Source organism: Pogonomyrmex barbatus, unplaced genomic scaffold (assembly GCF_055798465.1).
Source record: "Pogonomyrmex barbatus isolate J1 unplaced genomic scaffold, ASM5579846v1 scaffold9, whole genome shotgun sequence".
Lineage (NCBI taxonomy): Eukaryota > Metazoa > Arthropoda > Insecta > Hymenoptera > Formicidae > Pogonomyrmex > Pogonomyrmex barbatus.
The window spans coordinates 1174314-1197005 of NW_028297193.1; the positions used below are offsets into that span (position 1 = coordinate 1174314).

General features: G+C 40.3%; 2 protein-coding genes across 10 annotated transcripts; one reads left to right on the plus strand and one right to left on the minus strand.

The window, feature by feature from the left end:
* Nucleotides 1-9: 9 nt before the first annotated feature.
* LOC105428882 (uncharacterized) lies at nt 10-4001 on the plus strand. 4 transcript variants are annotated; one of them, XM_011641460.3, is made up of 6 exons: nt 10-384; nt 1028-1163; nt 1760-2177; nt 2457-2992; nt 3177-3368; nt 3524-4001. In XM_011641460.3, the coding sequence occupies exons 1-6, from the start codon at nt 265-267 to the stop codon at nt 3610-3612; spliced, it is 1491 nt and encodes a 496-aa protein (XP_011639762.2). In that variant the 5' UTR covers nt 10-264; the 3' UTR covers nt 3613-4001. The 4 variants fall into 4 exon arrangements, with proteins under 4 accessions (XP_011639762.2, XP_088940909.1, XP_011639764.2 ...); XM_011641462.3 differs by having other exon boundaries at nt 266-367; XM_089084782.1 differs by lacking the exon at nt 10-384 and adding an exon at nt 392-878.
* drpr (multiple EGF like domains draper) lies at nt 3374-22467 on the minus strand. 6 transcript variants are annotated; one of them, XM_011641466.3, is made up of 18 exons: nt 22083-22467; nt 12667-12923; nt 12423-12549; nt 12064-12232; nt 11353-11599; nt 10745-10865; nt 10531-10668; nt 10261-10440; nt 9847-10174; nt 9143-9250; nt 8322-8486; nt 7847-8053; nt 6937-7092; nt 6515-6691; nt 6322-6432; nt 5998-6204; nt 5704-5880; nt 3374-5632 (listed from the first exon to the last, which is right to left on the minus strand). In XM_011641466.3, the coding sequence occupies exons 2-18, from the start codon at nt 12807-12809 to the stop codon at nt 5346-5348; spliced, it is 3048 nt and encodes a 1015-aa protein (XP_011639768.2). In that variant the 5' UTR covers nt 12810-12923; nt 22083-22467; the 3' UTR covers nt 3374-5345. The 6 variants fall into 6 exon arrangements, with proteins under 6 accessions (XP_011639768.2, XP_011639767.2, XP_088940861.1 ...); XM_011641465.3 differs by having other exon boundaries at nt 22068-22467; XM_089084735.1 differs by lacking the exon at nt 8322-8486 and having other exon boundaries at nt 22068-22467.
* Between the last annotated feature and the right edge of the window lie 225 nt (nt 22468-22692).

Below are 22692 nucleotides of genomic sequence, written 5' to 3' on the forward strand. Positions count from 1 at the left end.
GCAGATCTGCGTAAATGCTGAGGTTTGGCAGGTGAACAGACGAACGTGGTTTTTCCTTCTTATCAACGGCTATCGGAACATCGATATCTTAGCTAAGATTAGATACCGCATACAGTACATTTTAAGCCGCCTTAATGATCGCCATTTGTCCAAAGTGAGGAAATGTCGTGAAATCACTTTAGTGAATTCTTATCGTTTCAAGTACCATTCTTTCTTCGCATAAATTTCCTCGCGTCGAGCTTTGACGAGCTTGAACCGAGAAAAATGTCGCTCGTCGGGCGACTTCGTCTCGACGAGATCGTCAGTTCGTTCCCGGAGCTCGGACCGACTGTTCCAGATGGTGGTTACTCGTGGTTCATCCTCTTGGGTGTCGCTTTTATTCAGGTTCGATTATCATGTCCGCACAGTGACAGCGAAAGCACTCGCACTTCCGATTAAAAATTAAATCTCATAATTTTTACATTTGACACTGACCCGCGTTGCCCGATTCTTTAAAATTAAAAATTATAAAATATTTGTAATTTGTCCATTAAAATCAACTTTCAATTGAAAATAAATAATTGGTAAACAAAAAGATAATAATATTCGACGCAATAATACAGGGTATTCAGAAATGTATGCTCAATCAGTATCGATACGTGCATTTTTATCTGAAAGGGAAGTTATCGTATACAGGTTTTTTTTTTTCACGTGCAAATAATGACAAGTGCTCTCCGTGCACATTGTGAAACATAATTCTGTTCCAGGTGTTACGTTGTTTACGAAGTAAGTTTGCCGAATACGAGGAATGCACCAGTTGAACAATGATTTCTTGATAAACGATTTTCTATATATAAATCCATATATTGGGTTGTTAGAGTCTGTATTTGTTTCGATAGGTAAGTACAGAATTCCTGATATTGTTGTGCCTATATTTCTCGACGCCCTGTATGAACGCGTTTGCTATAAATCCCGAAATCGAAGAAAATAGATAAATTTACGTATTTGCAAGGTATAAATGTAGATGTTACGCTGTTAAAATGTACAGATCACCGTGCCTAGCGTTCTGTCGATGTACGGCATAGTGCAAGGATATTTAGCTGCAAACAGCTCGCTTTACTTCGATCTGTGGAATGAAGTCTCTCTGGCGCCTCTATTATTCGTCGCTTTCTGGAGTTTGGCAGGTATTTCATTATTATCTATTCATATTTGTTCATTTGTTACAACGATATAAAATTGTCAAAAAAAAAAATAAAAGAAAGGAATATCCGGTAGACAGCTACATTTTTCTCCTTTAATAAATTAATAATTAAGTAATAATACTTGATTATCCTTCTTTTCTCCACGAAAAATTCTTATCTCGAGAAATATCACTTCAATCAAGATAAAAACAGGCTTTTTCAGAAAATGAGTTTAAATGCTCTGAATCATTAAAATTTTATAATATTCTCTTGAAATATGATTTTAACATAATGATTGATTAAGTAAAGGAACAAAAATATTGTTATATCTTCATTCGTACAGTGAATTTTCATCTATCATAAAAATAAATTCTTGAAAGATCCTTTTTGACTTATGGCACTCTCCAGATAAAAATTTTTATCTCAACAGAGAGTTTTAGAAGCTTAATTATATAACGTTCTGTCAGTAGTAAGAATTTGAAAAATTCATTCTTTTTTGCAAACAAAACTCAAAAATGAGAATTTTCAAGTTACACGGTTGTAGAAAAATGTGCGATATCGATTTTTTTTTTTTACCATTTGCACCTGCGATTTTTCAGATCCATGGACCAAGACGATCACGGATTTAGCGTCGATACCTCGCCTGGTCGGCCTCATCGGCGTTGCTCTCCTCACCACGGGAGTTATAGCTTCCGGATACCTAGCGACCGGCGGAGTAGGTGCATATTTAGCTGGCTTGAGTGCTGGTGCGGTGATGGGAATAGGAGCGAGTTTCGTGATCGTCGAAAGCGAGACCGTGCTACGGAAGCACTTCAGGGTGAAGTTGCCGTTGGTTCTTACGCTGAAGAACATCGCCACATCCATCGGCTTCGTTCTCATACCGGCACTCACGCATTTCCTGCTCGTGGAAACCAGTCTAAAGACCGGACTTTTGCTCATGACGATCGCCTTCGTCCCTACCGCCCTGGGCACCCTGATCTTGCGCTTCCCAGCTCCGCAACGAGCATCCCCGTACAGGTGGACGAATTTTCAGACTTTAACTCTCGCATCAATCTCTAATCAAATTAAATTTAGATCCAGATCTTTTCTCGAAGAGAATTGTAACGTAATAAATAATTGTGCAGATTGTTTAAATATGACGATATATATCGGAAACTTTTTTCGTATTCTAAGAATCAATTTGAACGTAAATGTTTTGATGGCCCAACAAAATTTTCAGACCTGTATTTAGGGCCAAATTTTTATATACTTCAGCAAAACCGTTCTTTCCATGTAAATATCGCATTTTGTTAACAGATTGCTTCTACCGACCGACGAGGACAATGAATTAGGCATCAGAATATCGGATACAGAATTAGAGGCAGATCGATTGAATAACGGTGTAGATAATCACGGCTACAATGGCGAGAAACAAAACAGAAATTCTGCGCCGTTGTTCAGCGAGGTAAATAGTATCTATGCGTACGAGGAACCGGATGAAGACGTCGAACTCTTTGTCAGTCCGACTATGCGATCGAGCGACAGGTGGAAACAGGAGTTTCGTGCGGCACGCTACTTCCGGTTTTGGGCAGCTGCGGTGACATGGATCGGAATGAAAGCCAACTCGCTCTTCTTCTGGATCTTGGTACCTGCCTTATTCCTCAAGGAGGAATCTCTTGCTTATCGGCAAGAGCCGATTTCTTGCACCGACGATTGGGTGACGTTGCTGGTGGCCGCCGGTATCGCTTCTTTCGTACCTAGCATCGCCAGTTACTGGTCCATCGTCACTTCCGCTCAGTACAGAAGAATATACTTCGGTAGCGCCTGCTGGCTCGGCAGTATTGTTCTAGTAGGTGTGTGAGACATAGACTCACCAATTGTTTTAAATAATATGACATTATTCATTGACGCAACATCAAATAGATCTATCTACGTAGTAGTCTTCTACATTATCTACATTGCTAATATATCAAATTGTTTAAACATGAAACGTTACGTGCTTCGTTATCATAATTTTCGTCGATGTATTATTCATAGGTTTAACTTATACGAGAGATTACTATTGGTTTCTGATGTGGTCGCTACTCGGTGGAATTAGCATCAGCAGTCTACTCAGCTGCCAAGAGTTGACACTTTGCGACGTGCTGGGAAATCAGTTCGCACAACGCTCGCATAAATTATTCTCCACCATCGTCGGATTGGGCATGCTGGCCTTCTGTCTCGTGCACAGTACGTATTTTGTAATATTGATTTTTATTTTTTCTGTCATTTTTTTTTTACAAGTTTACAGAGGTTTATAAATTTCGTCTTTCTGAGATACGCCTGATGTGACAAGACAAGACTACGGACTTTAATCGAGACTTATGCTAATTTGATGATTGCAGACGAGAACATGTGTCTTCGCGTGGTCGCATCGCTGCAATTTTTCGGCGGATGCTGTTGGCTTCTGCCGCCTATGTGGGAAATCATATGAGCGCGGAGACTGAGAGAGGGTTAATAAAGATTATTACAAAAATCACATACTGCATAAATATTTACAAGGCGTTGACATTGCTGAAAATTATTGGTGATTAATTTCTAAACGCTTTTAAATAATAAGAAATACCTTTACCAGATAATTTTAAGAATAGATATGTCCGTTTCATGTAATGCCAACTATGTAACAGAAAGTACGTAATGATTTAATTCTTCATATATATTCGTAACTTACATAATTGACTTTGGATTGTCAAAAATGTAAGGCAACCAAGCGCTGGACATCACGTTCCTTATAATTTAATTGAGAAATAGTAAAACGAAGATGTTTTTACATTGTACAATTGTCTACATCACAATAAAATTGTCTTGAGACTTTTATTAAAATCTTCTTTAATCGTGAAATATTAACAATGCACATGATGGTATTATCACACTGATTACTATCTTACTATATTGACGAATATAGTTTACGTTATCATTTGTGTTTATCCTGCAAATTTTTTTATTCGGTTAGAATATGCATCATATATGATCATATTTCTCAACTGTAAGTATCAATTATATATTACCGGGCGATATATACTAATATGTTCTTTTTATTTAGATATAGCAGATAAAATTATATCACAAGATAATTGCAAGGTAAACGGAACACACATCCCGTGGCATCTTGCACGCTACTTTCCTTTATAAAAAGGAAATATAAAAGAGAATATTTAAAATTTACATGCGCCTCTTCTGATTACATCTAACTAATAATCAATTATCGCATTATGGCTAAGTAAAATGATAAAAATTGAGGCTTTTCTTATGTACGTAGATATTGTAGGAATACATTACGTTCATAATAATCGCTTAATTTATTGTGTACAATGTTTTGCAATAAATTATTTAATTTATTGCATTCGTTCATCTGATTCCATAATGCCTTATTTTAAATATTTTAAATATGATACGAAATATTTTAAATATTTAATTATATCAAAATCAACAATTATTAGAATCCTTTTAAATGCTTTTATAACGATTGCAACATCGATAACATATGACGAATAAAAAACTGTTGAGGCATAAAGGATTCTTCGCGATACAAAATCTTCATATATTTATATACTTCATATATTCATATATTTATATACTTTATTCACGATTTGACTTCTTATTACTTGTCTGTCATCGCCAGTTTCTTATACTATTTATGCCCGTTTTGGCAACATATATATGCACGTATATATTAAATGGATATATAATAATTTAATTAAAACTATGCTTATAAAAACAGAATACATTTATATGTACAAATATGTTCATCTTTTCATCGCGGTTGATGATATGTCGCAAGTGAAAAAATGACAGAGATCGATAATATCTCGAATAAAAGCTGAACATGCTTAGTGCTTATCAGAAAAAATTCCGTGAATTTAAATTTTTGTATTTCACATAGAAAATAATGTAATACTGCCATACTTTGTCAGACGAAGGCATGACGAGCATATCAATAGATTTTATATGTATACGTGTATATAAAATCTAACGTATTTTTTAAATGAAAGTTTGATAACTAATTGTAATTATACTATAAAAGCTTGCTTAAGAAATTTACTTAAACAAAATGAAGTAATACCACAGACTTGCTCCTTATAGAAAAGGGACAGAGTCTTCTGATCGAACGTAAAGTTCATTCTATTCCAAATCTGGGCAGTTAAAACAGGAACATTGACGCAATTTCTAGGTTTCACCTAGTTCCGGATCCTTGTCTATCGGTTTACTAGGTCCCGGATTGTCGCGCAGTTTAGGTAAGAAGCCATTTCGATTCGAATTTGGCTTTATGTTCCAGCTTACTGGCCGCGGCTGATTCAACTCATCATATTCCGACTCGTTGTTCTGCTTAATCTCATCGTAGACGTGCTCGACTTTCTTGCCATCCATCTCATCGATGCTGTGATACACATTCAAGTTTGGATTTCCCATATCAGCATCCCTATTCTTCAAGTCGTATTGCAGTCCGTATGCTCCTAAAATAACACATAAATTGATGTATTGCGTAGAATTGTTTTTTACCTCGTCATTAAAAAACATATAATACCTTTGCAATCGTCCTCGTCATCAGTACAGTTACCAAGGCCAAATTTAGCCTTCTCGGTATTTATATTTTTATGAAAATTATTTCGGAATTGGAAATTGTTTAATAAGGTGGTAGTGCCGTCGTCGAACTTCGAGGAACCTTGATACGCATACGTAGGGTTGTCGAATTGAGTTAGTTCTACGGCGAAAATAATATTTTAAACTTCTCTGCTTAAAGCGTAGATTCTTTAATTACAATCTTTAATTGATAACAATTATTAACACGACAATCAGGAATAGGAAGCGCTTAATTTACCTGGTGGAGATACGGGCTCAGCCGTGTATTGTACTTGAGCTATCTCGCTCTTGAGATCGGCTACTCTGCGACGGTGATACATCCACGCAGCCAGTGAAATGCCAAATAATATAAGGGTCGCGAAGATCACCCCCACGATGTGTCCGTATCCCGTGTCTTCAATCTCCTGAATATTACGCGAGAACAATTGTTCGTCGCAGTTCTCGCCTGAAAGTCGTTTCTTAGTTATTCCAAGTCATTACTATACAATGATATCACAATGAAGATATCATAAATCTTCGTAGTACGTGCAGAACTACTTTTTTATGAGTATATTTCACGTACCTGTATATCCGTGCCTGCAAATACAACCGTCCGCTGGATGGCACATGAAATAGTCGTTTTTACATTCACATGGCTCCATACAATGATCGCCGTAATATCCTTCCGGGCAAACTGTAATCGTGAAATATTGATTTTTAGTAAATATAATTTATTTGATATACCTTTTTTGCAATCTACAACTCTTTAAACCTACTTTCTGTACATCTCGTCCCGGTCCATCCGGCCGCACATCGACAATGTCCGTCATTAGATCTGCATTTTCCACCGTTCTGACATTTGCAATGCTGCGTGCAATTTACACCATATGTGCCTTCTGCACATGGCGTTTGACAGTACTCGCCTTGCCAGCCAGGTCGGCACTGGCACACACCTGATTAAAAAGTATATTTCGTTGATAAAAGAGAGTCTCAAGTAGAACTCATATTCACTTACTAACTGACTTGGGATCAATTTTAATCTCGGTTTAATTTACTTTTTAGCTTTTTCTAAGAATTAGAAAAAGAGATAAAGAGTAAATTAAACCGTGATTAAAATTAATAGACATTAATTTAGCGGTAGAAATAAACGGATGATTGTTTTCGAAAGATTTAAGAGATTCGAGATTCTTGAATTTACCTGTTACGTGATGACACTCTCCACCGTTTTTGCAGTGGCAGTGATTTGCACAATTCAGTCCGTAGCGATTGGGTGGACACGGATGTTCGCAGGTGAGGCCCAAATAACCCGGACGACAGATGTACTCGCCGGTGACGTGATCACAAGTCATGTTTCCTAAGAGAAGAAACGATACAATATTAAGGGATTTGTGATAAAAAGAAAATGTAAGGAAACCCCCTACTTTATTGCCTATATTAATATTTCAATTTTGGAACCTCCCTTTCATCATCCATCGGTTGCATTAATCGCTGAATATAGAATAGATAAACCGATGACTAATAAAAGTACTCGATGATAAAAACAGTCAGTGACAAAGAACAAAATTAAGTGTCACGTCTACCATTTGCGTCAGCAATTACGCAAGCAGCGGTCAAACTGTGCTCCTTAGCTTCGAACTTTGTTAGTTCGCACCGCGAAATACGTAGGAAAGAACCCACATCCAAGCGTGTTATCTACATCTCCGGATGTTACAATGCATCATAAGCGGGAAAATTTGATTTTATCTAATTTTTTTCTTTTATTTTTCATTCTACTCGATGATAGTCGATTTTAATGTATACGCAACAAACAGTTAAACTTACATAAAGATGTTCCGTGAGAGAGTGATCGGCCGAGCGTTACGAATTATGCATTATGAAATTAGGTCATTATTAAAATATATGGTAATTATAAGAGTTATTTTTACATTTAGGACATTTTATTTTTAAACGTAACACAATCTTCCGCGTAAGGTGCGATGATACTTTTGATGTTGAACGCAACTAATGAAACACAACTAATCAAGAACAATCATGCAAATTTAGCGGTGTTACGGGTCACTCGAATGATGTCATGCGAGTTAGGTCTTGGACATTAGGTCCTCATTTACCGTTCATCTTCTCCGGGCATTTTTCTCTGCATCCAAGCCCGTACCATCCTTCCTTGCAAGGTTGCGAGCAATTGTCGCCTTCCCAACCCCGAGCGCAGACGCAACGTCCGGTCATGGGATCACATGAACTATTGTTCATGCATTCGCAATGTGAGTGACAATCCTCGCCGTAAAGACCCTCCGGGCACTTTGTTTCGCATTGTATTCCTGTTTTGATATTAAAGCAAAACCCGTCTCGAGAAACAATTCTTTGCTGCCTGCAGTTAGGAGCAGACTCTTTATTCTTTGTATTCTTGAACTTTGCAGTTTTAGATCGTTTTTAAATCGGCAAAGAATATAATATATGTATATTTACGAATAATTCCGTGGGCTTACATAACAATGACGTTCTTAACAACGACCAACGAAAGATTTGGACTGCTTCGACGTGCAAAGTCTCAATTGGCAATCGAATGCAGGAATAAATTCAACAAACCTCGCCATTCTGGTTTGCAGTTGCAAATCCCGGTGGCGGAATCACAGTCCAAGGTATTTGCCTCAACACAGTCGCAAATCTGATTGCATCCGTTTCCGAAGTAACCCTTAGGACAACGGTCCTGACAGAGCGTGCCGGTGAAACCAGCCGCACACGTGCACGTGCCTGTGTGTGTGTGTGTATAGATAAGATAACGCGTGTTCTAGGTGCAAGTGCTAAGAAAAGGTATAAAGATGGAAATTTGTCGCATACGCGTTTCTTTGAATATTTTTTTCAACGCTCTCAATATACAATTTTACTAATTAACACGTGGAATACCGAGCTGAATTCATTTATTTCTTCATTTATATACACGGAAAAAACAGTTTGCCGAAATATTTAAAAATGTGGCCAGATATAAAAAAATAATGTCGTTGGATTAAAATATTTAGACAGTTCAAATTGTTTGAATAAAAAATTTTTGTTTATATTATCATCTTACATAATAATTTTAATAGTAAAGAAAAATTATCTTCAGATTTATATTTGATAAAATTTTTAGATACCTTAGTAAAATCATTCTTTGCTGTCTATTTGAATTTAAAATAATTAAAAATATAACATTTACATGCTTATATGTGCTTCTTATTTAATTAGAATGTTAAATTGATATTAATTATAATTGAACAATTACAAATATTATTACTCATAATTTTCATCTTATTACTTATAATTTTCATTTTTACATAATGTTGAGTCTAATAACACCGATCACTGGCACGGCACTCAATGTGTTAACAGCTTGTGAAGACTCGAGTTGGAAATAACTGCTATTGTCTTACCATTTTGCGGATTGCACGCCGCATTGTTGAAACACTTGCATTTGCCTTCGCAGTCTTTGCCATAGGACTTGTCGTCACATGGACGATCGCACAAAACACCAACCCATCCTGACAAAAAATGTCACAGAAATATGTATAATATATGTCGTACTTACCGATGTCGAATACCTTCTTCATCGGAAATATATTGCGAGACTTAGTTAAACAATCCTATTAAATATAACTATATACGATAAATTCTACGATATATAAATTCTAGGCTTTTCTCTACGGCAATAGAAAAAGTACGAATAACAAAGCGATTGTCTAATGTCATGCAAAAACATTATGCAGAATAATTGTGAGGTAATACGAGACTACAAGAGATAATAAAATTGTAACGACTAAACGTTCCAACTAAAAAGTATTTCAAGTATGATGACAGCTAATATTAATTATTTCTTTTCCGATAAGTTTTTTTATTCTAAATATAAGTACATCTAAACAATCTTTTCTAAACGAGTTTATAATTGAGGGATTAATTCATTTTGTATATTAAAAACATTAAACTTCTAGGATTTGAGATAAAAACGATAGAAAATTCTTATCAATTCTTGAAAAATTAAAAATTTTCTGGACTAGTTTGATTTTTGGAATCAATCTCTTAATTAGAAACCGTAATCATAAACCGTAATCCGAATATAAAATTGAAAAATTACACTCACCAGCTGTACAATTACAACGTCCGTTCTCAGGCGAACAGCTGGCTCCGTTCTTGCAGGCGCACTTTTGCGCGCAGTCTTCCCCGAAGGTATTCTCTGGACAGAGCTCGCCGCAATCCTTTCCGCGATATCCAGCCGCACAGATGCAAGTGCCATCGATGGGCGAACATTGCGCATTGTTCTTACAGTCGCAGCGATTCTGACAGCCCTTGCCGAACGTGTAAAAGGGACACGGTCTGGCGCAGGTTTCGCCGTCCCATCCGATGTCGCACGAACACTGTCCGGTCCAGGGATGGCACAGCTCCGTATTGTCCTCCTCGCACTCGCAAACCTTGGGGCGAATTAAATTTAATTTACGATCACGGTCGCGACATCGTGAAACTTATCAAGAACAATTTCCAAGAAATGGCGACTCACATTTGCACAGTTGCTGCCATACAAACCGTTCTCGCAGGCTCGTTGACTGCACGTTTTACCTATCCAACCTGGACCGCATATACAATTGCCGTTAGTGGGATCGCACCCGGCTCCGTTTTTACAGGTGCAATTATTTGTGCAGTTCAGTCCGAACGTGCCCTCAGGACAGATATTCAGACACTGTTTGTCGAAATGAAAAAAAAAAAGATGTTAATTTGGATTTAAAGTCGCTTTGAAAAATCAGTCCAAATGATGATGATTTATATATACCTTGTTGCCGTGGAAACCCGGTTTGCATTGGCATTCGCCCGTAACGTGATCGCAACTAGCTCCGTTATAGCAGTCGCAGATCCGAGAACAATTCTTGCCCCAGAGACCCTCCGGACAGCGATTCGCGCAGACCGAACCCTTGAAAATGTCGCATTATTGCGATATATTATGTCAAATCTACGCTTCATATTTAATTGCGCAAAATTTCGCATACCGTCCAGCCGGATGTACAGTAACATTCGCCGGTTGTAGGACTGCAGGATCCTCCGTTCTGACAACGACATTCTGATTTGCATTCTTCGCCGTGTTTGCCTTCTGGACACAAATCGTCACATCTGCGCAATACAATGACAATCATTATAGCGACATCAATAATTAACACTAATTTCATTAAACTACACCTTCGACCTTTGATATTTATTTTTTTATTTTTATTTTTATTTTTATTTTTATTTAAATAAAAATCTGTGACATTAATTAGCATTCTCTTAACATGATCGTGTTCTTAAACTCGATATGATATAAAAATGGGTGAAATTTTATAATCATAATATTTTTAATTGCATAATTAAATTAATATCAATACTTTAAAATAAGAAGAGTATAAAAAATGCAAATATGAACATATACATATATTTGTTTCTAATTGTGCAAATTTACATCGATATACAGACGGAGAAACAAGCAAATTAAGTTCGGCATTCAACATGTTAAGAAATATGTGAAAATGTAAACGGACAGACATTTGCGATAATGTAAATAAGATTAATTCGATAAATGCCGACAATATTTTTATAGTAAACTACGCAATTTGGAACTTACAGTGGCCCGGTGTAACCAGAGGCACAGTGGCATTCGCCAGAGATGTGATGGCAGCTTCCACCGTTTCTGCAACGGCATTCTTCGGCGCAATCCTGTCCGTAACGGTTAGCAGAACACTTTTGATCGCAGTACACGCCGGTCCAGCCTCTGGTACACATGCACTTGCCGTCGAATGGATCGCACGTGGCCCCGTTCTGGCACTTGCAATCCATCTCGCAATCTCTGCCCCATTTACCCAACGGGCACCCTGTTCATACAGATTTAAAAATAACTAACCTCGTGTACGACCTACGTGCCGCTTAAACCAACTTTTTATCTCGGTTAACGCGGGAAGTTACTGTGTGTATTTTTTCAGTTTTTAAAAATAATCCTTGAACATAAATACTCTAGCCGAAACTTAACAAGATTTTTCGAAAGAATTTTTTTCGTAATCGAAATGTAATTTTTAACCCTTCTAATTTCGTCTTTTCCAACAAAGATACCATTATCGTCATGTTAATTATGACGTTCATTAATATTTTTTTTTATCTCATATTTTTTTGTATCTCTCTCGTTGCAGTCTGTTTACGTCACTTTAACGTGCTACTATTCATTTCGGGACGGTTGCACCGCAAATGAAGCGTGCAGGTGCAATAAAAGGGTGCAATAAAAGCTGGAATGTCCCGTCGTTATCGTTGGCCGAACGGTTGGAAAAATGATGGCTGCACTTACTGTAGTCGCATAATGGCCCACCGTATCCGGACTCGCATTTGCAGACATCGGGCGCGATGCAAGTGCCATGGCGGCAATCCTCCGAGCAGACTGGAATGCAACGATCGCCGCTTGTGGTCTCCGTATAGCCTTTACAGCATTCTTCCACGGGCCTTTGTTTCGTCAATTCCTGCAAGAAGCACGTACGTAATCACGGACCGATTCGTGCGTCGTTCGACCGTTTAATCGCCCGTTTCTTCGCAGCTCTCTTTTCTGACCTGAGCTTACTGCGAAGCGACAGCGAGCAAGAACCGCGAATCCAGGATCGTACCTGTCTGCAAATTAGAAAGTAAACGGTGAACGCGAATTAGATAACTGACCTGCTCCTTGTAGACTGTTCTGGTGACGACTTTGTATTTGGAACATCTCGGTGGGAAACTGAAGCACCACGTGTTCTCTCGCACGGTATATGGTTTCTGTTCGGATACTTTCACCGTTATCTTGTATCTGAAAAAAATAATCATAAAGTCATTAGCATACCGCATAACTTTCAGATATACGAGTAAACGTTCAGCAGGCTGTAGTAGAAATAAACTCAGAAAAATGATTTTATACAATGCTTACGTTTCCTGCCGGATGCATACATTCGGTCCCTCGAGGGCTGCCGTTGTTCCCGAGATTATCACGGCGGCGGCCGCGATCAGCCACCAGACTGTAGAGCCCATTCCGGCTGGTCGGTACAACTTTGAACTTGATGATCGAAGCATCGCTATCGTCGTTTCATCGCATCGAATCGCTCTCGTGGCCTCGCGATCAAGTCCTCCGCCCGTCGTTCGCCCAGCGTCCGAAAGACAGAGGCCGGTCGACCCGTTTTTCCAGATCTGAAAGTAAAATGTGCCGCGTTGAGGTGTTGGCGTGTCGCAACGGTGCGACTTGCGGATTGTGAACGATTGGAAGGTGCCACGAATATGTATATAAACTCGTGTTTACCGGACACGCGATTATTAGCGTCGCGTGGCCATGCGGGAAGGCCGCGCGCCTTCTCCTACGACGCAGCTTTTAATCGTCTTGCAGGAAACGCTGTCGTCGCGCGTTTGATGCTCGATTTCACATTCCGCACACCGTAATGAATCACGGCAAAGCCATTTCGCGGCAGCGTCCAACTTGCTCGATCTTGATTCAACATTAAATAGACTCGAGCGTCGCGCCGTTTATCGGCTATCGGATTCTGCCCGCCGCGTTACTTGAAATAAAGGCTTCACGTTACTCTAATAAGATGCGATAACTTCATCGATCCGCTTGCTCTATCAATCTGATAAGACGTGAAAAAAATAACTGTCGCATAATCGTCTGTGGCCATGTGTGGCCGCGTGTAATCGTGACGCGATATCGCAACGAAGAATTATTTTTCCTCGAGAGTCCCGGCGGGGAGGGGGTGCAATTTCATCGAACGGGGATGCGTGTCGGTATCGAATTGCAAGAGATCTCGTTCGGAATATCGACGAGCGGTTTTGGTCGATGAGCATTTCGACAGTTCCGCGAAGCTACTTCGCTAGGCGAAATTTCATTGCTCGCATGCTCACGGCCGGAAATTGTGCTTCACGATCGAGTAAAGTACATGAATCAGAGGCTGCGCACGTGTTGAACATACGGTTTGCTTTACGTTTTTGTCATGACGTGACTCGTGCGCTATGATTCACATCGGCTGAATGGCGATCGGAAGTGCCGTAACATTAGACCGATTAGAGCAATGCTCCAAGACGAAAATAATCGCGAATCTCCCATCAATATTAGCGCACAAGACGCCCCACCCTCGTTCGTTTTCATTAAGTCTTTTCTATCATAGTCATATGCCGATACGTTTAGAATGAAATTAATACTGCTATTTAAATTTTCATATATAGTCAACTGAGAGGGAGAGAATAATGTAGCCCATTCCAAAGGCGAAATTTTATTCGTATTTTTAAAGTTGGTTTATAAAGTTTATCTAGAGGATTGTGATAGAGATTCGTTTTATGCGAATTTCTTTGCGTATGAAATAAGAAGTGCAAATAATTTTTTATTTCAAGCTTCAAAAGAGGAATTTTTCATTATTTTCAATAGAATAATAATTTATTAAAGATAGCTGAAAAGTGGTCTTTTGAATCTCAAAGTAGAAAATTATTCATTTTCTACTTATTTTAGACGTAAAGTAAAAACTCAATTTATATAAAATAAATCTATCATTTTTTTAGCTGAGCCTTAACCAGTCTCCGTTTTAATTAGCTATTTTGTACAAGAGATTGTTTCACGTGTTAATTAACTTTTAATTATTTGTATTGTTCAGTTTTCTATACAAATAAATGTGCAATCAACATTTATATTTAATATATATCTTTTTATTTAATTTAATATCCAATAAATAATATTTTGTTTGTATTTTCGAAATGACTGGTCATTTATTTATATGGCATGAGGTCCGATCCTATAGCGACTAATAGTCGACTGTATAACTGTCGTTTCCTTTAATCGTAACGATCCTAACACACGTTTCATGTGTCCAAACAATTCTGAAATGAAAGGACTTATTTGAGACAATGGAATAAAGTCACGCGAATTTTAATTGGTACAACGTGTTATTACATCCCGTTGTAATCGGCGCATATGTACTCACGGATTTTCACTCTAATAATTATCCCCGAGTTGCGAGCGGATTATACATCCGCGTTGACTTTTTTTAGAGCGCATAAAACATCAGGAAAGGTGCGGTTTTTCTCAGAGACATAATTTTTCTAAGACTACACAATTCGTTCTCTCTCTCTCTCTCTCTCTCTCTCTCTCTCTCTCTCTCTCTCTCTCTCTCTCGCGTACGAATCTCCCGGTTTCGTTGTAACAATTATCGTCCTGACGACCAAACGAAACGAGCAAACTTGTATAAGCAACTTTCGTAACTGTGTATATGTCACCAGTTATGCGTTCGTAAGCGAGACCGGCGAAAGAGGTGAATGGTAACGCGATTGTTCCGAGCCAGACGAGACGGGCACACGCACACTTTCGTATCAAATGTGTGTGCATGTATTCACGTGCGTGAATTCGCGAAACCTCTAATGGTGCGAATCGTGTAACAGCGAACGGTGTTGTTAGACACGAGCGATCGCACGAGTCTAAAATAACGGTGCACGATGACGAAAGACAATTCCCGCATCGACGTTTTTATTTACGCCTACTATTTGTCTCGTATCTGTTTCCGAAGAAGAAATGTTTTTCTTACACAATGCGAATTTTCATCATTATAAGAGAAAATCGATAACCTGTCGCTTTATATATAAAACAGAATCGTTTATCACAGGGAATCTTCAGGATCGATATAAAGACTCGTTTATACATGAAAAAAATAGTGAAAAAATAATTTTATGGAAGCGTATAAAAATTTCGCCATATCTGAAAAGAATTTCATTGTCATCAAAATAATTATACAGAAGATTCAAATTGATTGCTGGAATATTGAAAATTTTTGCAATATTGTTAGCATACTTAAGCGACATATACAGAGAAAGAGATGAGTCAACAGCATCAAATTAAAAATAACCTTGTCGATTGAATAACAGTATTAATGAAATAAGTGAATATGTATATCTCTCTTTCATTAATATTACCATTGAATCAATAAGATTATTTCCAATAACACTTGATGACACTCATCATTCTTTTCCGTATGATGATACAAAATGATTCTCAAATTTGTATTCGAGCAAATTTTTTTAGATGTTTCCGTAAAAATTGTTCTTTCCGTGCAGAAAGATTGAGAAGACGAGAAAAGCATTACCAGAATCCAGGAGAAAAAGGAACCCGAGAATCCGATTGTACCGTTTTCGTGCGACCGAATTCTAGTCGGCGTATTCGTTCGTACCGAAGGGGGAGCGACCCTTTCGGCTTCGCGCGACCCCGAGAGGGGAATTAATTCGTTTACGTAGGAAAGGAGTTCACGGACTTTGTGGAACTTTGTGTAAGTGCGAACATGTGTGCGGGCGAGGAGTCACAGGATGTGGGGCGGATTCATGATAAAACGATACGTCGAATACTCTCTTCGTCCGCGGGATATGCATCATCCTCCGTCGGGATCCCGATTGCACGGACAATGGATCGTCGAGGAGTGAAAAAAATGTTGGATGATTCGACGAAACGTCACGTTATAGTCAGATTGAAATTCAAACGGATAACGATAAGGGTGCACGTATGAGATACGTATGTAAGAAACACTTGCTCGATTATTCGCAGAATTATTCGCAATTTCGGAGAAAGTGAAAATTGCTTTTGTTTCTGCGAGTGCATTGTAATAATAGTTGCGAGAAGCATTGTATATCATTAGAATATTTTTTTCGAGTAACTATAGATATTTTCTATCGTTCCAGACGCGAATATCAATATCAACTTCCTGCTGCGACGAGGGCCGCTTCGACTTTTTTTTTTTCCACTGATTTGCTCCACCGGAAGTGGACGATTCGCCGCCGCGTTAGGTAGATTCGGATATCTCGCGCGGAATAATATTGACAATCGGTCGGTGAACCGCGAGGGATCGGTTTCTCTTTGCTCCGTTATCTAATTGTACGTCCTAAACGTTTATACGATTGATAATGCCGTCGTTATCTCGTTTGGCGCGATTGGCACGATTGGCGCGCGAAGGCCCGAAGGTAGTTTATCAATGAGCACGGGCAGAAAAGGAACGTGCGCGTTCGCACGGTGCAATTAACACGCTAACCGTACAGGCTGGCCGCCTGACACGGATCCTTGTTACGCGTATAAATATGACGGTAATACGTAAAGTAAGTCGGAAAGTGCGACCGCTCGGAATCGCGCGCTCTCGGGATCTCGGGCTGAGTTAATGAGGATGCGCACAGTGTCGCCGATACACACGGTTGCAGATTAGATAAATTAAGCTACGCACGCAAACGCGCGTGCGTTCTATTTAAATTGCCGTTCAATTTCGCCGCTCGCGCGCACGTTATCGCACGTAAAGAGAAATAACGCGGATCTAAGTTTAAACGGAGAGGACCACGGATCGTCCCCTCCTCCTTTCCTCCTCCCCCCCCCCCCCGTGCATTTTGCTAAATAAATCTAGATCGGAAAAGAGTCGTACGTAAGAGGTGGACACGTTTTCGTCGTTTGGGAGGACGGTTCACACTCGCGAAACGCGAGTTTGACTGCGCTTTCTATCGTTACGTTAATAACGCGAAAATGCGAAAGTTGCGCAATGACTCGTCCCGTTACGATCTTAGCATGGCAAAACGCAAACGGAAAACCGCCGAAGTACGCGTGAGCTTTTCACTTCCGGAGTTATTTAGAGGATCACTCATTAATAATTCCTCCCTAATTACGCGCTAACAATTAACGTCATACACGAGCCTTTCCCAAGAAACGCGTTTGACATAATAATAATGCGACTGGTGTAACCAAAGTCTTTGCGTTTGCTATAGGCTGCATTTTGATAATTATACACATGTGTATTCTCATTTTTATCATCGATATCACATTACATCTTGTTTGAGTTTGAATTAATCATGAGATAACATTTAATACTATCGAAGGTAGTAAGAGGTTGACAGCGAGGAAATATTTATCATTGATTCGTGTCGAGTTACAATGATATAAATACACTGTAAAACGAAAATATAACATCTTTATTTTTTTTTTGTTTTTCTTCCGATATACATACTGCGTGCATTTAGTTTCTTCTTTTCGATTCTAATATTATTGATGAAGGGGAAACAAATGATATTTGTTCTCTTTTTTTCTTGTTTTATTATTATATAACTCAAATCGAAAGGAAAATAGAAAACAAAAAATGGAATTACCTCTTTTAATTAAAAAAAAATTCTTTTCTGAAGGGTTTAACGCCGGAAGAACAGACGAATGCGAATTTTTACTAAATTCGAAACGCGGCTTCGAACGAAGGAGGAGTTTCTTTCAGGCTATGCATTAGACGATGCGTTGCAGCCCTTCGCGGTTGAATAAACTTCACGACTCTTTCTTACGTAATAATGGAGTACCGCAACAGAGAAAGTCACGCATCTAACGTAACAGATGCGAATCTCTAAATATGAAAGAAAAAAGTCGCAGGTAATAATATGTACTCGTCCCTGCTGCATGCCAAGGCGGAGTCCCCCGCGAGAAAGGATATAATTTTCCAAAGACCTACTTTCCGAAAGACCTGCTTCTACTACATACACTGCTTATAGTGGTAAAAGCGTCAATGGAGAATAGCACAGCTAACATGCGTGTCATGTTTATCGGACTAATCGAGAACGCAAATAGATGCATGAAATCGTCGTACGTCGATGATCAATTATGAATGACCCGTTTCATCGAAGCAATCCTTTCGCGTCACGTAATCCGAGAATCAGTCGTGAAATCGTGAAATCAACTATTCAAGTCAAATGCTCGAACAGCGATTTCCAACAGTTATCTCGACTAGTTACCGTATCGGAGCTAAACGCGTTATTGGCACGAAAGTTCGCTCGCTGATTCGGATTGTTATTCGGTTTGCTTGTAATCCTGTTTTCGCGATTATCGAACCGCCACAAACCCTTTACTAGTAGTAACGGCGAACTTCGCTCTTCGTTCGAGAGTCGAGCGATCAAATACATAGAATTCATTATTACGTGTTCGACTTAATCCCGTCCCGAGATCGGCTGCGAGAAACGTCATTTGAAGAAAAAAATTTATACCGTCGTTAAACAAAGTGCGCGCGCGCACACAAAACAACAGTAAGCTTCACACAAACTTCACAAGAAGAAAAAAAAAACAACAGTTCGAATTATGCTTACAATAATAGATGGAAGTACTTTAAATTATGTAATCGTCCACGATGAACTTTGGAAGCGAAACTCTAGACGTTGAACGTGATTCTCATTTAGATAAATAAGTGTTCAGCGCTAAGCGCGCAGACAATGAAAAGAGGCGAGAGTACAAGAACGATCTCGATGATAAAGTAGATTATGCGGAAAGCGTTTCCAGCGAAAATTGACACTTTGCCGTCGACGTCGTTTCGACGTCGGCATACACGGAACAGCAATTACTCCTCGTTTTACGTGAAAATGGCCTTGGCGGGAGAGCCGGCACGATGACGGCTCGTATCGCGTTGTCATTCCCGGAAAATCCAGTCACCGTATGACACGCGTGGGCACCTAATTACTCTCGCATTGTTTAAACCTGCCATGTGTGGATACATTTAAATAGTTTCGAATGGGTCGGGATCACCGGAAATCCTATTCGCGTCGCGTCGCGTCGCGCGGAAATTCGGGTCGCCGACGCATTTCGCGAGCGACGAAGACCGACCGCGTAAATTTCCCATCGGGGCAAGGATCGCCATTATCATGGTAATTAAACGCTAAAGACATTTTCTGATTCCGGTGAACCGGTGAATCATCGTGAACCGCAATCGGAGCGTCGCGAAAACAAAGCGAAAGAATGATTTACACATTTTGCTTCTTTTTCTAATTTCCAATAACTTTCTATACAGATATTTTATGGAATTTATGGAATTACATTTTGGATATATTATAGATTTGTGACTTATATCAATATGGCGTCGCGTGGCTCAAATTCCAAGAAAAAAAAAAAAAACATTTCCATTTTCAGTCGACTGCGTTAATTTTCAAGTAAACACTTTGGCAAGCGATAACGCTATCCGCATCTTTTTTATCGAGTCCTATCGAGATATCAAACGCAGCAGATATTTATGTCGCGTCATTCACGTCCGCCGTATACTCGCGAGTATCGGAGGGGCTCCGCCTGCATTCATCCGGCGCACTTTGTAACTCACAACATGCGGGTAGAATAACTCCGTTCTCCACGCAGCCTCCGTTCCCCCCGTGCTCTCACGGCCTTCATTTCTCTCTCTAGCTCCCTCTGCCTCCCCATCCCTCCGTCTCTCTTTCCCTTCTCAATGACGTAGCGTCACTTTGTGGCAACGTACCGTAGCAACGTTCCGTTCTTTCACGATTCCATACTTCGTTCCGTGCGATTCAAACTGTCACGGAGGAGGCTATCCCGATAGCTCCGAAGTCGAGTAAATGAAACGCTCGCGATGCCTCGGATGCAGGACACTTTGTCTCCGGTTTCCAGCATTGTTCTCCCGCGCTACCTTCATCGTATGCTAATCTGTCGCGTCTCATCGTGGGCCGCACTGTTTTTAATTCATGCAACAACAAAGGTGTCGGTCGGAAAGTCATCGAGCAAATGAATCATCAGTTGGATGCTACGTTACCGCGAACCCTGCGGTCGCAGGATAAACATTCGGTATTAGAATATAAATAACGAAAAATAACACTAATGATTCACAAAGCTCGATTACAGCTCTGCTATGATACACATAACCGGAAGAAGATAATCAACTGTTCCCATTCTATCTTGATAACCCCTAGCCTATCTTATTAGTCTCCACCCTCTTTTGGATATTTGAGATTTATGAAATTTTGAATTTCAAAGAACACTGGTAAAGCCAACGTATTTTGTATTATTAAAAAAACAGTTTAACCAAGTTAGAGATCCTCGCGTAATGAGGAAGGAATGTCCGCTTGCGACATCCTCTGTTATGCCGCGTTATTTCGTCGAAGCTCAAGCCTTCATTAGCTTAATTTACATCCGCGCTCGTCTTACTACGCAAAACTCGCGATCCTTTTTTTTTTTACCAAAAAAAAAAAAAAAACCTGTCGCGCAAAGCTCGCTATTGTTATGAACAGCCGATCTCATCACGATGACATAACGTCGCTCGATGACGTGCCGCGGCACGACGTGCTTTTTCGGTAAATTTCATTTCTCTCGTAAATTCATTTCTCTCTCGAGTCGCTGCGCGCGGCGGAAAAAGCGACGGTCTCTCGCGAACGTCCGGGGAAAAAGGATTTTGGCGTGTAAAATCGCGCGACGACGAAAATAGAAACGGTTACTCTGGCGCGGGATCGAAAATAGCTCGCGCGCGACGAAAGACTCGTCACGCGCCAAACAATCTGTTTTGCTTCGTAATGTTATCTGTCTTTGTACGGACGGAGTACGAAAGGCCGACGAGGTTTATGTTTCGAAGCTCAGGTAAGAACGAAGCAGACTTACGGACGGCCGAGATAACGGACCTTCGGAGAGGAGCGAGAGAAAACCGGTTCGTGCACTCGACCGAATTTTTATAGCTCGGAGTAAGTGAGCTTCTCCGTCACAGAATAATTACATTTGCGCATACCGGAGCGCCAAGGACTCTGCGCACTAAGTGTCGTGGCACCGCATGCAAAGTTGTTCGCTCACTAGTTCTTTGACCAGTTCTTTGACGAATAAATGAATCCCGCCTGTGGCGTGTTGCGACACGAGAAAATCTACGCGGAGATAAGAAAATGAGTTAATAACAAAGAGAATTGGGAAATAGTGCTCATAGTGCAATCGAAGATGCCTCTTACATTCCAGACGACACGTGACGGCGTTGAAACGCCGGTGAAAGCCCGAGTATAATAAAGAGCTGTATAGCTGCAACATACATGGGTTTCGGGCTACTTACAACGCGATTAAATACGCACGCCAGCGTATTTTCTCTGTGACGCGTCGATTTTCACACACACGCGCGCGTGTTACACGCGGACTGTTACACTTTTCTCATGCGTCTAATAATGCGATCGAGTGAGCAAAAACTGGGCCGCGCCAGTTGGATGAAGCTCTATTACACGGTCCGGCAAACGCATCTCGGAGTGACGAGGCTGAGTCGCGAGGAAAAAGCCGCGGAACTCGAATCAGCGTTTGCTGGTCATCATCGCGATGATAAGCGACGATGGGGATCTCGCAATCGGAGTAATCGGAGCAATCATCGGGGGAAGAGAACGTCGAGACGCGGAATCGTCACATTCCTTTCCTTATCTACGCGTTATAATTAACTTATCCCAACGACGTCTCGCACGACGCTCGTCTTTATCCTATTTCTTCCTATACATTGCAATAATCGGATTTGCAATACATTTCTGTTCCATTCGCATATTTGTATTAGTAGAATAAATAAATAAATAATATCTAACTTGTGATCGACGCACCGGTGCTCGCACGCGGTCTCGCTGCGCGATCTTCCTGGATCCTCGATCGAGTTCTGGCTTCCACTTCTGGCCACTTCTGGTTTCACTTATGGCCAATTACGTCCATCTGTGCGCGTGACGATGGCTCGACGCTGCCGTTTTTACGCCTTCAGCATTGAGCCGCAGCAAATACCGTGCACGCAAAAAATTGCGCTCGAACAAAGCGCGCACCACAGAAGAATATCGATTCAACTCACTTTCTCATTCTCCGGGACGCGCAGCGCGAGCTGCGTACCAAACTCGCCCGTTAGGAGAAAGGGCTTTTAGGCAGTAGAAGGGCTTTCACGTGCGTGAGATGCTTTGGAGCGAATCGCGTTCCCAAGCGCGTTCCCACCACCGCAATATCTTTCATTCAACTGAGGCCGACTCGAGTCGCCCGATGGCGTCCAGCCGATTTGTGCGCCTCATTCGATCGCCCCGCTCTTTCCCGAGAACGAATCTACGAGCCGGGCGAACGAGAGAACCGCGCTTGCGCGTGGTTTGTTGTTGAAAAGCAGCGCGAACTCACAACGCATCGTCACAATGGTCCGCATATCTCACCTTTACCTAATAAAGCTCGAAAACATCATCC

Coding starts and splice junctions, on each gene's coding strand:
- drpr (XM_011641466.3), bottom strand. CDS start 12,809: ATGCTTCGATCATCAAGTTCAAAGTTGTACCGACCAGCCGGAATGGGC. Junction 11,600..12,063: donor TGGGCCATTATGCGACTACA/GTAAGTGCAGCC, acceptor CTGTATGAACAG/GGTGCCCGTTGGGTAAATGG. Junction 10,441..10,530: donor CGGGTTTCCACGGCAACAAG/GTATATATAAAT, acceptor TTCGACAAACAG/TGTCTGAATATCTGTCCTGA.
- LOC105428882 (XM_011641460.3), top strand. CDS start 265: ATGTCGCTCGTCGGGCGACTTCGTCTCGACGAGATCGTCAGTTCGTTC. Junction 1,164..1,759: donor CGCTTTCTGGAGTTTGGCAG/GTATTTCATTAT, acceptor GCGATTTTTCAG/ATCCATGGACCAAGACGATC. Junction 2,993..3,176: donor CGGCAGTATTGTTCTAGTAG/GTGTGTGAGACA, acceptor TATTATTCATAG/GTTTAACTTATACGAGAGAT.